We start from the raw sequence: 17,731 nt of genomic DNA, 5'->3' as shown, positions 1-17,731 counted from the left end.
TTTATGGAAGGGTGTGAAATCCAGCCACTTGGGCAATAAGGATTAGCCTGCAAAGGATGTGGCCGATGGGGAAATGGATGCAAGCAGCCAAATTGGGTAATAAAGAGCTAACCTTGAAGCTTCACTGTTTTTCCACAGGAACAAAACACATTGGAGAAAAGAAACAGATCCAACTGGGGTGAAGCAAAGTGGACCACATTCTCAATTACATAGAGATTTTTGTGATACTGCTGGGGGATTTCACACAATTGCCTTTTAAGGAAATAAGCATGCAGAACCACCGGCTGTTCAAAAGCCAACCCGCAGGAACTATTTGGAACCAATAAAAAGGAAGCTTCGGAGAGGATTTCAGAAACTTCATGGATGGCGCAAGATACATTGTACGCTGCCTTGGCATCACCCCTGCTAAACTTCTGCAATTACCACTTTGCCTGAACATCCTTCCCTCCAGCAAGTTCAGCACAAAAGGAAAGCCTCAGAAAATCCCAAGAGAAAAGGAGAGCCTGGGAAAACCAAAGGGTTTTGCTCAATATCTATGAGACAGCAAAGGAGGGAAGCAAGAGTCAAATCTCTTGTGGCTGCCAGCTCAGAATATTTCCAAATTGGCATGACAAGAACACATAGATCTTAACTAAGCAATCCAAAGAAATTAAACTAATCCCTTGTTCTGAGAACACCAGCTCCAGTCTGGATTCTTGAATCAAGAAAATAAACATCTTTTTGTATCCCCAAATTACCAATGCAGGGATGCTCTGTAAATGTGGCTTTCGGACATGGCATGGGAGAAGGGAGCTGGGATGCAGAGTTGGTGCCATCCAAGCTCTAATTTGCACAGGAGCAGCAACTCAATGCAATGCAATGCAACACAACACAACACAACTCAATGCAACCCTTTATTATGGCCTTTAGGACTATGGCCTTTAGGCCAAATGGGCTACTTCTTCAGTGGTGCTAAAGAAGCATTTGATTCTCCTGGAGAAAGAAGGAAACAAACACCATCCGTTTTGCCTTATATTCATTTCTTTGATATAATTAAAAGGAAAAAAAAGAAACAGTGCACAGCTAAGAAATGTTCAAACCAAGATGGAATGACTGAAGCTGCTATTTAGACACTCGATGTTGAGTTTCAGCTGTCCTAATTGCCAGTCAGTAAAAACCCAACACTTCTCCAGAGAAACCAGGTTGGGGAAGTTTCTGTTGTTGAGAACAGATGGGACCATTCTGGCATGAAGGCAAAACCTCTTCTTCCAATTCAGTAATCTGACTGCTAATTGTTTTGAAATGAAAAGACTAAAAGAAGCTATAGAAAGCAAAAGAGTGCATATGTAAAAGTAGTTCTCTCTGTAAGAATGAGATGCAGAGAACTAAAAATAATTTCCTCTCTCCTGAAATTGAGTACTGTATTCTGTTTTCCCTTGCTGTCCAGAACTCACCTTCTGGAATTAAAAAAAAAAGAGGTTGGGGAAAACTCCCTGTAAAAACAGCGAGCCTTACTGTAAATTAATACAGCAGTGTGCTTGTCCTCATTAATAGCAAGGCATCACAGTTATCTACTGAATGTGTTGCCCATCCAAATCCTTCCCCACCCAGCACAAATATACTGTACATAGAACCCTTGCAAAACAATTTCAGCCCAGTTGATACAAATTCCAACTTGTATACAAGATGAGCAAACATTTTAGCTGACCCAGGACCAATCCCAGAATGCAGTCAAAGTCCATCTGTCTACTTTAATATTTTGAGCAAAGAATCTCTTGGCTGGCTCTGAATCGCCGAATCGACATTGCTGCTTATGGCTGACCTCTATTCTCTAATTTGTTAGAGGCATCTGAAGCAACAGTAAAACAGAAGGATTGTCTTCAGCCTTAAAAAGAAGTTCAGAAAGAGGATGTCCCTCAGTTCCTCACATCATTCCGCCAGGAATGTAACAGTCATGTTTATTAGGAACGTGCCAATTGCCAAATCCAGCATCACTATTTTCTGTTTAGAAGAGGGAAGAGCCAAGTGTTGTGGATGCAATTTTTTTTTCTCCACCTGTCCTTTGTTTCCAAGGGTCTTCATAACTTTCTACAGGGGATAACGTTCCTGAGAAGTCTGGTCCAACAGTCTCACCTGAGCAAAAAAGGGGAAAGATATATGGCCAAATTAGCATCATCAGAGGATGCACAGCATCAAAATTAGAAAGAATTGCAAGCTAGCAACTCACGCATCATTAAAGAATTAGAACTGAGCTACTGAGCTCATTTTGGGATCAGATTGTTCTTCCATGCAAATCCTTTCCTGGGCTAGTCAAAACTACCTTTGTGTCAACTGAATGGAGAGAGAGTCTATTTGTGACACAGCTAAACTCTTCCACCCAAATAGAAATACTACCAGACTTGGTATTATTTGCTTGGCTCTAAGCAAATATTCTCCCTGTTCAGGGGGAGCAGTTTGTCCCAGACAGTCTCTGTGACTGACTAAACCATGGTTTCTGGAGTCAGGAACAAGTGTTGGCGCCATAAGCACTCCTTCCCCCAGTGCTTCAAATCCAGGCTTGTTTTTCACCATAGCTCTCCAAGTTGTCAGAAATGGTGTCAGTCAGGTTTAAAAAATCAGGGCCAAAGTTCTGAAGCTCATAGGTGAGCAAAGTTGAAAAGACATCCAAACCAGGAGCAAAAGAATTCCCTGTTTTGGAACATCCGACTTGGCTGAGGGAAAGTTAGACTCAAGTCCTCCAATGGCCAGGAGAGGACTTGAAGATCCCCCACCACCAAGGTGGTGACAATAACCTTGGTCACATGATCCCAATCACACTGACCCATGACACCCGGTCCAGCAAGAAGGGCATGTGATGGACCCTGTCGACTAAAGAATTCTGACTGGTGGGGTCCAGGAGGAAAGCCTTTTCTGCCATTGCCCCTGCCCTGTGGAACACCTTGCCCCTGGAGGTGAAGCTGGCCCCCACTCTTCTGGCCTTCCGGAAGAGCGTCAAGACCTGGCTCTGCCAACTAGCTTGGGGGTCCAAGAGTGGTAGGCAGCCCTGGGTGGGTTGGTGGGTCGAGGACGCCCCCTCTGCCTTTTAGTTTTCCTCTTTCATCTTCCTCTATTTTTCATATGTTTTTATTTTTATAATGGTTTTTTATTACATTTTATTTGTAAGCTGCCCAAGGTCACTTTTATAGTGAGATGGGCAGTGTATAAATTTAATAAATAAATAAATAAAATAAAATAATCCATCTCCCAACTCATTCAATGCCACTTGCAGTTTTTATGCCAACAGTATGGGAGTTTTTTCTTCTGGGATGATTTTTTGGGCTTGCCAGTCTAGCCCACAGCTGAGGGCTTTCCTAGTAATCTCCCATCCAGGGACTAACCAGGCTCAAACTGGCTCAACCAGGTGCCATCTCTTGCCGAAACTCCCCAATTCCTTCTATGGGGGCTACTTTCCTTCAATATACCCTTCATATCATTGTCTGCTTTCATGGGAATGCCCGTCCGGGGAGTGGACTGCCAAGTAATGCCTGCTTCAAATGTTTAGGATGGCCATCCACTGGCAGAAGTTGTGCCAACTGGCGTATCTCAAAGAATGAATGGTGAGAGGCAGATGTGTAACTGTTTTGCTTTCACAAATAGAAGTTGCTTTTTTTTTCAAGGACTTGATTCCCTGTCTTTCTACTCTGGCAAGTCCTCAAGGGGGAGAACATAAAAACTGAAAGGGATGTCTTAAAATACTAAAATTCATACAGAAATAGCAGTTAAAGGCTGGCAAGAGATGCAGATTTTTCTCCAGCTGAAAGGGCATAGGGGGGCAAGCTTCAATGTGTGTGTGTGTATGTATGTGTTTGTGTGTGTGTGTGTGTGTATTTGGTTTGTGTAAATTTGTATTAAAAGTTTTACAGAGGAAATAAAAACTGATGCAAACTAATACAGAATGAAGAAAGCAAAGAAAGAAAAAGAGAGAGAAAAGGAAAAAGACGAAGGTGCAGAAAGAAAAGGAAAAAAAAGTAATAGAAAGAAAGACTTTCCAATTCCTTTGCAGCAAATACAAGTATGATTACAAAGTTATCTCCCACTCTACGGTTACAAAAAAAACCCTCACTTTTTTCTATTATCTAATTTTTTTCTAATCATCAAAACCACACAAGCCACAAGTGCATTTTTTTCTGTTTCATGCAAAAAAGTCCATAAGGCAGCCTTTCTCAACCTTCTGACCCTGGAGGAACCCTTGAAATATTTTTCACGCCTCAGGGAAGCCCTGCACAGTCAGGCTCAAATACAGGCCAGAAGTCACAAGATCATTATATTCGTTTCACGTGTAGGCCTGTCTATATGCATGAACAGTGTTCTTAAACTAAAAATAAAGCATGAAACTTACCTCTTTAATGTGAAGTTGCCCGAATTTGAAATAATTTTTTAAATAAATCATGATCTCCCAGGGAACCCCTAGTGACTTCTCGCGGAACCCTAGGGTGCCATGGAACCCTGGTTGAGAAACCCTGGTCTAAGAGGTTTCCAGTCAGCCATATATGTAGATGTTGTCTTTTAAAGGTAGATATTGTCTTTGAGGGCAAGGTTCAAAACACTCAACAGGTCGTACTTCTCTTGTGCCTATAAAGGATACTCAGTCCTCATCTTTCCATTCTAAACACAGCTCATCCTACACTGACGTCTGTCACGGGGTCATGCAGTGAACTGGATTCAAAGGGCACCTGGGGGCCCCTCCTTAAAGAAGCTGGGCTTTCCTTTGAGAACCTACAACAGCCCTGTCAGGCCCAGCCCAGGAATGACAAAGAATCAGTCCAGCCAAACTTCAGTTCTTTATTTGCGCACACCTTTATAGACAGAATCTTGTCAGACTGAAGCTACTCTTCCTAACCTCAGGGGAAATAGCCTGGGAAGGCTGCAGGGTGTGGCTACTCTGAACCTCTTAGTCTTCCCACATTCCAGCTCTGGAGTGTGGTTTCTCTTATCTCACTCCCTCCTTGGAATGTGCTCCCTCCTTCCTGAGAATCAACAGCATTACTGAAGTCCATCACAAGCTCAAATGGAGCATCCCTTAATCTACAGGCTTGTGTGCCTGGTCCTCCTTCTCCCTACCTATATTTTATGTCAAACACTGTGGCATCTTCCTCTTCGTCTTCCTCTTCATTTAAGGGGGCCATTTCCACGCGTTCTGCAGGAGTTGTGATGATATCATATTTGCGGGGCTTTTTAATCCTCCTGCTAGACCTGAAACAGAAAGAGAGACAACCGTTTAGATACTGCGTAACTCCAGTATCTGTTTAGAAAGATTACAACCATCTTCTTCAGTGCCACCCTGGTCCTCTAAACCATCAGCAGCCATTTTGGCTGGTTAGAGAAGATATTTGGGGTGGGCTGGGGGGAAGAATCACAGGATTCAAGCCCCAGGAGTTCCTGCCTTAAGACCATATGTGATTTACCAACTTAAAACTTTTTGTTCACACCGAAAGTGAGCAAACCACTATCTTCTTCATCAACACATGATTCTATGTGGGGTCAACTGTTTCATTACCAAGCTAAGGAGTTCTATTAAAACAGAAAGTTGGAATCCAAGCCATGGCTGGGAGCCCTCTTGTGAACACTGCCAAAGGCAGTCTGCTGCACCATTGTGAAGTCTGCAGCGTTAAGACGTCTCTCCTAGGACTCAGCTGAAATCAACGTCCTGCCGAGCTCACATCCACCAGGACCCTGAGAACTACTGCACTCACAAAAGATGCTTCAACTGGTTATTAAATTAACCCATTTGTTGGGTCTGCATAATACGCTATTGATAAACCAAAAGGGCTGGGTTCCCACAACCTACAAAGTCACAACCAACCAACCAAAGTTAGCGCTACCCAAGCTTAGCATGTTGTGTGCATGCAGCCCCCAGGTTAGCTGACTCATTGCCTGTTCCACATCCTTACTCTTTGGCAGCAACAGCTTAAGAGAAACAATATTCGCTCTTTTTTTTTTTCCTTCCTGGTGCACCCAGCATCTGTGGCACAGCATTTCTTTTCAGCCAAGGAATTCAGCTGTTGCAATCCAGGCTTAAGACTGTTTAGGGCAAAATCTATTGCATGAGATTAATCAAATGTGCATGGCTTTATTTATCTGGAGAACGAAGCCACTATGCTGGGAGAAAGAAGTATATGCATCTGCCCTATCCACATCCTGCCCCCCCACCTGAAAAAAACCTGGAGCCATCACATTACATCAGTTTAGGGATGAAATTGCCGGTGATTAAACAGCTTGTACTCTATCGGTTCAACTGTCATTTGAATGAGCTTGTTAGACGTGAACCGCAAAATGAGCTATTAAAAACCAATACAGGTTGGCAGGTGTTTAGAAAGTGTTCTCAAGATTACCCTATTTATTTCAGAAAACACACCAGCTTCTAGTTCAAGTTTCACCATCAATAACATTAATTAAAATCACCCCTCTGTGCCTTTATTATAGATTTATTTGACGTCCGTTCAGTTTTGCGCTGTTTTTGCTGACGCATTACAGACCTCCTGATTGCAAAGACTTTGGCTGTGCTGAAAGCAGCTTTGTACATCTTAAAAGCAAAAATGCTTTTTTTTTTCAGGGGCAGGATCCCATAGCCCTTTCTTGATGCGCTTCAGGTCACCTGATGTACCCTCCCAAAATGCAGTGGTTGCTCAGTAGACACTCCTAAGCTGACCTCAAAGAGTTAAGCACGGTTGGACTTTGCTGGCACCTGGATGGGAGACCACCTAGGTCTCCCATCCATAAACTAGGAAGTTAAAAAAACACACACACACACACATCCTGAAAGCAAGAAAGAACTAACCACTTATTTCATGCTGCCCAGAAAACTACATGGACATGGTCCTCTAGTCAACGGGAGTGGAGCTGAAATTAAGGGAAGCCTTGGCCTCGTGATACAGCACAGCACAATATCTGCAGTGTTTGAAACATGAGACTGAGGGTAAACTTGGTGACTGTGATAGAAGGGCGTGTTAAAATGGCTGTGTGCTTTGAACAACCACATAATCTGCATATTTCAGGCTCCCATGGCTGAGAAGCTCTTAGTCCACAGTTTACAAACACACTGAGGTCCAAAGCCACAATTTCTCCATTCCTGCACATTTAAAAGGGGGGGGGGCAGTAATTCCCTTGCTACCATATCCTCTCTCACCCTCTTTGGCATTTTCCCATATTCAATTTCACCAACCAATCTTAGCTGACCATTCGATACACTCAGTTTCACAATTCTTTATAGTCGGCTGCACTACCTCAAGGGTAAACCCTCCAGCTTTGATTTTTCCCTGCTTTGCACACACCATTTTCCAGCAGCTTCCCATACTAAAATGAGCATTACTGCAGGTTTGAAATACACTCTACTCAGCAGCACAAAGGGCCCCCAATGGCCCCCAAGAGCCGTCATAAAAGTTCCTCTTGGGAAAAAATGGGTTTTTGAGGGATAGCAACTTCAGAAGGACTAGGAGATCCGTCAGCCAAGCAGTCCTTGTTCTGAAGAAATACATGATGATTCCTGAGATGCATGGATCATCCTTCTTGTACCTTGCACTGCAAAATCTAACCAGAATTCCTAGCCAGCATTGTTAAAGGGACACATCTAGAGGACCTAATGTTATAGAAAGCTGGGCCAGTAGAAACTGAAACTTTTAATCACTTTGCCAAGGTTATTAATTTCAGATGGCTTTTGTTTAAAGAGGAGATGTGGAAACACTCCTTCTATTGACCTTTATGGACATTATTACTCAGACACTCTTTGTTCTGGGTATATTTAAACATCTGGCACTGGGCACCTGTGGCTTACATTTATGAATTTCAAATATTTACTCAGCTTAACCTGGCTTGTTTTAGCAGTTCTGTACAAGCTTCCACAGAATCACCACCACAGAATTGGATTGCCAACTCCCCCTTTATGTCCACCTTTTGCAGTGGCTTAGCAGTCCTTTTTTAAAGGACAATATTCAGGTGCCTCTACAAACTAGTTTCTGCAGTTAGTTAAATGCCCAAAACAAGCCCTAGCATGCATTTATTTATTTATTTCCTGCCAATCCAATATGGTGGGCTGGATGGTTTCTGATGGATGTGAGTTTCCACCTTTCCTGATAGTCCTGCTCCTCTGTTTTTACCAGCACTCGCAAATTCTATCGTCAAATTCTAGATAGCCACAAACCCTCTACTGCAGGGTATCTATCTCCTTCAGCAAATATAGATGGGACTTTTCCAGAGTTCACTTTGATGCCCTCCCTTCAGCTCTTCTGGCAGGAAGATTTCATGGGACTCCTTATTCCCAGAGACTTTGCCCCTGTGGACCCAAGGAGGTAGAAACTCTTGTCCAGGTCCTCATACGGTGTCCTTTTTATGATGCCCCAAAACATGCTCTGATTTCCCCAATTATTTCTAAATTTGTGGGTCATACTGATAGATTTTAAGTTTATTTCTGTTTAAGGGATGCTGATTCTACCCTCACACACCAGGTGGCCAAATATTTTTATCAAGCTATACAATTATGCAAAACTTTTAATTAGATATATTGTTTTGCTATTTGTTTCCCTTTTTCCTGACAATGAATTGTTGAATTAAACTATTTTCTTTTATTGTAAAGGCTGGTCAAAGACTGTAATAAAGACATTCATTCATTCATTCATTCAACAGGGTATGGGCAAGTAAGATTAACTGGGTATGAAAAGATTAATCAAAATGCCATTCTAGACAGCTTTACTTGCTAAGTTCTTGTCTCAGGCTTCTGTTTAAGGTGGGGCAAGGTAACCAGTCAAAAGTTGGAAGGAACTTGTTTCAAAGAAAACAAAACTAAGAAGCTGAAGCAGAGTTGGATGTCTTGTTTTAACATTGTAATTTGACATCCTATAGCAGGGTTTCTCAACCAGGGTTCCACGGTACCCTAGGGTTCAATGAGAGGTCACTAGGGGTTCCCTGGGAAATCATGATTTATTTTTTAAAAAATTCAAATTCAGTCCACTCCACATTAAAGAGGTAAGTTTCATTCTTTATTTTCGGTTTAAGACCACTGTTGATGCATATATCCCCCGAGCGGGGGAGATGGGCGGTAATAAAAATATGATTCATAGATAGACAGACAGACAGACAGACAGACAGACCGGCCGGCCTACCCATGAAACAAATAGAATAATTTTGTAACTTCTGGCCTATATTTGCGCCTGAATGTGCAGGGCTTCCCCAAGGCCCGAAAAATATTTCGAGGGTTCCTCCAGGGTCAAAAGGTTGAGAAAGGCTGCCCAATAGGCTGCCCCATCGCAAGGACTAAGGGCAACCTCCGCCAACTTGGCTGAGCTTGCTGGGAATGATGGGGATTGTATCACAACCATGTGACACTTCCTAAAACCCCCTGCTTATTTCCTGTGCTTTGCTATAGAGGTGAGCAACCCTTTTGGACCAGCAGGCAGAAAAGAACTTGGGAGTGTGCAACGTGGTTGTCCTGAAGGGCACACTCCCATTTGTAAGTTAACAAGCCGTGGAAACTGACCTTCATCATCAGCTGTAGCATCCCCCACCCCCTTGCCCTGTGCTCTCCCCTTGCTTTTTTTTTCTAGGGGGGGGATCCTACTTCCAAACCAAGCGCTGGGCTGTAGTTACTTCACCATTTTCCAAGAAAGCCTCCTAGGCTTAACCGGGGCTAGAGGCATTCTTGGAAATAAACTCCTCCTGCTCCTCCCCCTGTTCCTTCTCCCCAGTTGGGTAGTGGAAACGTCTGCAACCAAACAACCAAACTCAGAGAGCACCAAGAACTCCGCAATGTTGTGTATTCCTCTGGCAGGCAAACCTGGGTTCCAATGGCGCTAGACATTTTTTAAAAAAATCTTGCAATAATGGTGCAAGAAGCTGCTGCATACTGTATACAAGCTAAGAGAAAAACGCATGTGGGCTGCTGTTCTTCTGATTTTGCCAATTTTTTGTTAGCTTAGTTTTAATATGCAACTGAGGCAGCTGGCAGGAATGCTGCACACCAACCGTCCACCACTCCAGCGGCTTGGCCAAAGCACACTGTCACATGGGGAGCAGCTGAGTTTCCTCGTCTGATTGTTGGTTTCAACCTGCTAGCTCTGTAGGCTGATACTGAGCCTGGGATCTATTTTTAGTCAAGCAGCCTTAAGGAGAAACGGATCCATGCTCAACCCCTACTCAAGAACAGGTCCAAAAATGAGTCCTCCGTGAGGGCTGCCAGCAGCAGTGGCTCTTGGTGAAATAAAATCTGGATCTTGATGTTTGCAGCAGAAACCTACCAGATCAAAGCCTATCGTGGGAGCCCCATAACGCTGGAAATTAGTACCCCCTACGTCATAGCAAAGACTTCTAGGATCCTGTAAAGATGGGTAGGCACAAAATGAGAGGCTGATCGGAAGATGCCTTAAACAAAGGGGCTCCAGCAGAGCCAGACAGGAGAGGGGCTAAATTATTAGCAATGGTAATTACAAAAGCAAAACATGCTCGTTGAAATATTCCAAGCTGTTCTACAACCTGTCAAAAAAAAAGCAGAAAAATATGAAATAATGCTGCTTTTTTAAGCCCGAGGCAAAACAAACTTATGGAATTCACCATCCCAAGATGTAGTGGCCATTACAGTAGATAGATTTTGAAAGTGCTGGATGAAGAGCAAGCCTCCCCACCTCACCAGCCATGGTACCTCAGTGGATGACTTCAAGCCAATCACATTCTTTCAGCCCGTCCTACCTGGTCGGGTGGGGAAAAACTGTGGGGAAAAACAGGAGGAAAGAGTGGGATCTACCCCACATTGAGCTGCTGGAAGAAAGGCAGAATATGCATCTATTAAACCATAAACAAATAAACAAGCTGCAATAGTTGATCAAATAATTAATGCCACAGTGCTGTTCATTAACTGGACCTACTTCTAAACACATTGGGTGGCCCTGCCTCTGCTGGTCCCCTTTTTGCTTTTCCCCAAATGCTTCTTGGTGCAAAAGAAAGATGATAAGGCTGACCCCATCCAAGAAAAATACATCTGTTGCATAACTTGTGGCTGCAATTCAATCGTCTGCCTAATAAACCACCCTGAATTTTGTTGGGAAATTGGCAAGAATGCCTTTCTTTCAAAGGGGAGCAACAGTGTGTGGGATGCTAAGAAAGATTTTTGCAGGAACTTTAGGCCCCAGGGACCACAACAGGGATCCCCGCAGAATAACTAATGCTTTGATTTCAAAAAGATGCTTTCCTAGATTTTGTCTGCATACGCCAGCCTGCATATTAATCATCATTAATTTCTGGATCCTGTTCTTTTCTTCTTATAAAGATCTGGTGGGATAAAACAATTTAAACAATCCCTTAAGATAAAATAATCGTCTTAAAAAGATCCAGTGGAATAAAATAAGTTAGAGGGATCTCCAACCAGAGAGGAAAAGACCACGGTTACTTCACTTGCAACAGTAAGAACAATCAGGGGAAGGAAACGTTGGGAACAATTCACCAGCGTATTCTTGGGCATCACCAGATGTGGCTTCAGAGCTGCACAGCAAGTGCGCGGAGTCCCTCCTGATCGTTCAGCAGCCTCAAAGAGCTCCTTCCATCAGACCAAACCCCTGTTTCTGCTTGGCCACACGTCCATTTAGCCCAGCACTTTCCAGGAGGCTGTTTTTACCCCAGACCTACCAGGAGATGTTCAACCTGAGCCTAGAAATAACTTCAGGGAGAGCATCTTTGCTACCTTGAGCCATCATCCTTCCCAAAAAGGGCAGCAGGGGGGAAATTTGGGACAAGTCAAAATTTAGGTTCAGTAAGAACTCTACTTTCGACTCTCAAAATCCATAAACTAGGTTCATTTTCATTTTGATGATGATGATTTTAAAAGCTTCTGCCTGATGAAGGAGAGCTCAGCTAGGAACAAGGCAAGTTCTACCATCCTAAACTTGAGGAAGCTGGACCCTTCTACAGGTAGTCCTCACTTAACAACCACAATTGGGACTGGAATTTCAGTCGCTAAGTGATGCAATTGTTAAGCGAATCTGACCCAATTTTATGACCAGTTTTGTGGCAGCTGTTCAGTGAATCACATGGTCATAAAGTGAGAGCCAGTCTGGTCTAGTGGTTAAGGTTCCAAACTAGAAACCAGGAGTCTGAGTTCTAGTCCTGCCTTAGGCACGAAAGCCAGCTGGGTGCCCTTGGGCCAGTCCCTCTCTCTCAGCCAAGAGCCAATCAGGCATGATATGAGCGTTCTAGTCCCGCCTTAGGCACGAAAGCCAGCTGGGTGCCCTTGGGCCAGTCCCTCTCTCTCAGCCAAGAGCCAATCAGGCATGATATGAGCGTTCTAGTCCCGCCTTAGGCACGAAAGCCAGCTGGGTGCCCTTGGGCCAGTCCCTCTCTCTCAGCCAAGAGCCAATCAGGCATGATATGAGCGTTCTAGTCCCGCCTTAGGCACGAAAGCCAGCTGGGTGCCCTTGGGCCAGTCACTTTCTCTCAGCCCAGCTCAGTGCAATGTAGACTAGCCTCCTTGTGATTCACCCCAGGCAATGTGACTTGTCACAGCTAAATAGTCTACACATCTGGCTGCTGGACCTCACAAGGATTTCCCAGCAAGAAAAAGCAGCATGAACACCAAACTGTTATGCCATACAATAATAATAATTTTTAAAATGGTCATAAAGTGAACACATGGTTGTAAAGTGAAACATATGGCTCCCCATTGATTTTGCTTGCCAGAAGCCAGCTAAGAAGGTTGAAAATGGCAATCACGTGACTGCAGGTGCTATGACAGTTGTAAATGTGAACCAGTTTCCAAGCGCCCAAATTGCAATCACGTGACCATAGGGGCACTGCAATGGTCATAAGTGTGAGGACCAGCCATAAGTTGGGGGTTTTAGCATTGTCGTAAGTCCAAACCATCACTAAATGAATGGTTGTTGAGTGAGGACTACCTGTAAAAATGGAACAAATGTATATGCGCGCGCACACACACACACACACACACACACACACCATAGCAAAGACATGCCCAATTCTGCAGAATATTTCACCTCAGCACCCTGTCCTTTTTCCCCAGAACGATTTGACAAGTGAATGACTCAGAACGTGAAAAACAGGTTCTAAGAAATCTACCATATGGCTTCTACAGGAAGCACCCAGCCTATTCCTCTGGAAAATTTCTGTCCCTTAAATACAGAAATCAGCTTCCGCTAAAGCTCTTTCTACCTAACCTTCTGCTCAGGAAGGCCCATGACAGATTTCCAGAACTATTTCCAAAAGGGATCACACAGGCTTCCTGTAAACAGGAAATTCAATACCCCAGAAGGCTGCCAAGGCTGATGCGACTTTTCCCATTCATTACCTCGTCAAGCACCAGAGCCATAAGTCCACGGTAGCCCATGCACCTTGCAAGGAGAAAGCCACACTAACAATTCCTGACCCTAAAAGATTCTGCCCCCACAGACACACCGGCTGCATTCACACCACACATTTAACCCGGTTATGGAATCAACCCAATTTCTAGAGTTGCGCAACACACTGAACCATAAACAAACTAATCAAAAGTGCTGGGCCTGTAGAACCCTAAGCCTTCAGGGAAACAAACTGCAGCGACTGGGACTGTAACCAACCTGGCAAGGCTTGCTGTGTGAACCCAGCCACACACACAGACGTATTACCAGTTAAAAGGTTCAGGTCATAAGTGATGTGAAAAATTGCTTTGGGGGTTTTGGAGAGAGATTGCCAGTCCTGGATCACACAGCTGAAAAGTCTGACTTGGAAGTGCTTAATTTCCTGTTCTTTTTACCATCCCAGTCTGGTGAAAATATACTATATGGTCACCTGCAGAAAGGATACAAACGACATTAAGCTGTGGCTGGAAGCCATAGCACAGCTGATGAGACCAGCCTTTCCCAACCTGACACCCTCCAGATGGACTTCCGGATGACTGCCTCCCACTTGCAACGTCTTATAACGAGCTCCTCCAACAAGTTCCTTTTATTTCTATTTTACTACATCTTAAATTCACCATGCTATATGCCAGCAAATTTGGAAAACACAAGGATGGCCATCAGACTGGAAAAAATCAACTTATATCCCCATACCAGAAAAGGGAAACACTAAAGAATGTTCAAACTATCAAACAGTGGCGCTCATTTCACATGCCAGTAAGGTAATGCTCAAGATCTTGCAAGGTAGACTTCAGCAATTCATGGAGCGAGAATTGCCAGATGTGCAAGCTGGGCTTAGAAAAGGCAGAGGAACTAGGGACCAAATGGCCAATATCCGCTGGATAATGGAAAAAGCCAGGGAGTTTCAGAAAAACATCTATTTCTGTTTTATTGACTATTCTAAAGCCTTTGACTGTGTTGACCATAACAAATTGTGGCAAGTTCTTAGTGGTATGGGGATACCAAGTCATCTTGTCTGCCTCCTGAAGAATCTGTATAACAACCAAGTAGCAACAGTAAGAACAGACCACGGAACAACGGACTGCTTTAAGATTGGGAAAGGAGTACGGCAGGGCTGTATCCTCTCACCCTACCTATTCAACTTGTACGCAGAACACATCATGTGACAAGCTGGCCTTGAGGAATCCAAGGCTCGAGTTAAAATCGCTGGAAGAAACGTTAACAATCTCAGATATGCAGATGATACCACTTTGATGGCTGAAAGCGAAGAGGAACTGAGGAGCCTTATGATGAAGGTGCAAGAAGAAAGTGCAAAAGCTGGCTTGCAGCTAAACCTCAAAAAAAACAAGATTATGGCAACCAGCTTGATTGATAACTGGCAAATAGAGGGAGAAAACATAGAAGCAGTGAAAGACCTTGTATTTCTAGGTGCGAAGATTACTGCAGATGCTGACTGCAGTCAGGAAATCAGAAGATGCTTAATCCTTGGGAGAAGAGCAATGACAAATCTCGATAAAATAGTTAAGAGCAGAGACGTCACACTGACAACAAAGGTCCGCATAGTTAAAGCAATGGTGTTCCCTGTAGTAACATATGGCTGCGAGAGCTGGACCATAAGGAAGGCTGAGCGAAGGAAGATCGATGCTTTTGAACTGTGGTGTTGGAGGAAAATTCTGAGAGTGCCTTGGACTGTAAGAAGATCAAACCAGTCCATACTCCAAGAAATAAAGCCAGACTGCTCACTTGAGGGAATGATATTCAAGGCAAAACCGAAATACTTCGGCCACATAATGAGAAGACAGGACACCCTGGAGAAGATGCTGATGCTAGGGAGAGTGGAGGGCAAAAGGAAGAGGGGCCGACCAAGGGCAAGGTGGATGGATGATATTCTAGAGGTGATGGACTCGTCCCTGGGGGAGCTGGGGGTGATGACGACCGACTGGCGTGGGCTGGTCCATGAAGTCACGAAGAGTCGGAAGCGACTGAACAAATAAACAACAAAAATTCACCATTCAACTTTAGATAGTTTGTTATCCTACTACGGAGCCTCCCTTGCTCATTTGTATTTTACTTATACCACATATCTTTTGATATGGGGAAAAGGAATAAGAGATACCCACCAGATGTGCTGGGATAGCAGCTCCCAGAATTCCAAGCTACGGTGGCAGGGGCATGTTGACAACTACTGTTCCAACACATCTGGAGAATGCCAAATTGGAGAAGAACTCAGTCCTGGAATAATGCCTTGCTTATAGGTTTGAGGGGGGGAAGGGTATGCCTTCAAGTCGGTGTTGACTCCTGGGACCGCCTGGACCAGTCCTTGCAGCTCTTTTGGCAAGATTTCGGAAGTGGCTTGCCCTTGCCTTCTCCTTCCTAAGACTGAGAGTGACTGGCCCAGGGTCATCCAGCTGGCTCTGTGCCCAAGGTGGGACTAGAACTCACAGTCTCCTGGTTTCCAGCCTGGTGCCTTAACCACTGTATCTCACTGGCTCCAGCTACAAGGATGAGGCTTTCATGTGGTTAAACAGAGAGAGGAGTAAAAGCAAGGACTGGTGCCCTGGTGCCTGCTGTCACAGCAGTCCTGAACTCAGCACTTAAACAGTTGTTCCTTGTTGCCATTTGTAGGGGAAGCCCTCCCGAGAAGCGCATCACCAGCATTTTACCCTCTGTTGTCCAATTGCTCATGTTGCTTACTTTCTGTTAACATCAAGCAGCAAAGCACTCTTCCTCTCTAACACAGACAGGTGTCCTGTTCAGAGAGGAAACAAGGGGGATTCCCACAGCCCCCTTCTCAAAAATTTACATTTTCATCAGTGCTGTGGCTTGGGGGGAGCTAACACTTGGCAGTGTTTGAGCCTGGGCATGGCAAAACAGCTCAGTTTTAAATCAGAAAGGCTTGGTTCGGATCCCACCTCCATCCCCATTAACCCAGTGGCCTTTGGCAACTGTTCTCAAGCCTCTTCATAAGCAGGAGAGGGATAATAAATAACAAGCCCTTTGCATTTGGATTTTTGCTTACGGACGGGACGCACGTATAAAAAGAAACATTAAGAATTTCTGACTTTTGGAGCAAGGCCAACGCCATGAGAATACAGCAATGTAAAATATCAGGATATGGAAAGCATGGGCAAGGATTTTTAAGCAACTGCTGCTTTCGATCCTCAAGCCTCTAATGCAGTGTTTCTCAACCTTGGCGACTTCAAGCTGTGTGGACTTCAACTCCCAGAATTCCCCAGCCAGAATTCCCCAGCCTGCTCTAATGTCAAGAAGATATACTGGCCTACCTTACAGGAACATGCAGCCTTATTGAGATACCATAGTATATTTGGAGTAGGTTGAGATAATAATCCTCAGTATAATTATTACAGCCAAGATAGGCCCAAAGGCAAAGGGGCAGACTGAGAATACTCCACCACTGTGGCTTTTAAACACAGAAGGTGTTTACCTATTATTTCTCCACGCGGAAGGCAGAGGGAATATCCTGGCCTACCTTGTCAGATTGTGGTGAGGATTATGAAGCTAAAGGGGGTGGGGGGGCAGCACTTTTAGCACTCCAAGCACAGCACAGAAATATACCTTCCCTTTTCCGTCCCCCTTCCGGGAAAAGCTGCCACCGGGGCAGGGTGGGCTGGCGCAGGGGAAGAGCGCTCGCCTGCTTTAGGGGCAGAGGAGCGAAGGGACGCGGGCAGGGCACCGGGAAACCCGCGCGCCCCGTCCCCCCGCCGCACCTGCAGACGCGGAACAGCAGGCAGGTCACCAGGCAGGCGCTGGCCGCGCAGGCTCCGATGACGGCGGCCTTGAGCGCCGGCAAGTCGTGCAGCAGCGCCAGGACCGGGCTGCGATGGGCACCGCCACGGCTGTGATTCCCGGTGGGCGGCAGCGGCGGCGGCGGAGAGGCGGCGAGTCCCCGGTCGCGGGAGCCGCCGCCGCCGCTGCTGCTGCTGGCGTTCCTGGCGGCGGTAGGGATGGCGGCGGGCGGCGGCGCCAGGGCTAGCAAGGCGGCGGGCAGGAGCGCAAGCAGGAGGCAGGCTCGCTCCGCCGGGCGCATGGTGCCGGGCAGGGAGGGCACAGCCCGCGCGCGGCGGCGACAGAGGTCCCCGGGTCTTCCTTGCCAGCTGCCCGCCCGCCCGCCGCGGCGAACTCCCTGCTTCGGCTCTTGCGCTCGGAGCCGGATCAGCCGAGCGGCGGGGGAGGAGCTGAGCTGCGGTGCGGTGCGGTGCGGAGGGGCGGGGAGGGGCGGGGAGGGGCGGGCAGGGACCAGCTGGCCTGGGGCCGAGCCGCGGCGGCGGCGGCAGTAGGTGCTCCGAGGGGAGCCTCTGCCCGCGTGCAGAAAGGCTTTGCGCTTCGGGGACCGGAGCCCCAGCGGCGAACCCGCCCAGGAGGGC

At 45.7% G+C, this 17,731-nt stretch overlaps 1 protein-coding gene across 1 annotated transcript; it reads right to left on the bottom strand.

Moving 5' to 3' along the window:
- Nucleotides 1–997: 997 nt before the first annotated feature.
- On the bottom strand, nt 998–17,528 carry FAM174B (family with sequence similarity 174 member B). Its single transcript, XM_063313840.1, has 3 exons — nt 17,075–17,528; nt 5,080–5,211; nt 998–2,112 (listed from the first exon to the last, which is right to left on the bottom strand). The coding sequence occupies exons 1-3, from the start codon at nt 17,392–17,394 to the stop codon at nt 2,109–2,111; spliced, it is 456 nt and encodes a 151-aa protein (XP_063169910.1). The 5' UTR covers nt 17,395–17,528; the 3' UTR covers nt 998–2,108.
- Between the last annotated feature and the right edge of the window lie 203 nt (nt 17,529–17,731).

The sequence above is a fragment of the Candoia aspera genome, chromosome 13 (genome assembly GCF_035149785.1).
Source record: "Candoia aspera isolate rCanAsp1 chromosome 13, rCanAsp1.hap2, whole genome shotgun sequence".
NCBI lineage: Eukaryota > Metazoa > Chordata > Lepidosauria > Squamata > Boidae > Candoia > Candoia aspera.
This window is presented reverse-complemented; position numbering and strand designations above follow the sequence as displayed.

Coding starts and splice junctions, on each gene's coding strand:
- FAM174B (XM_063313840.1), bottom strand. CDS start 17,394: ATGCGCCCGGCGGAGCGAGCCTGCCTCCTGCTTGCGCTCCTGCCCGCC. Junction 5,212..17,074: donor CTGCTGTTCCGCGTCTGCAG/GTGCGGCGGGGG, acceptor TTTCTGTTTCAG/GTCTAGCAGGAGGATTAAAA.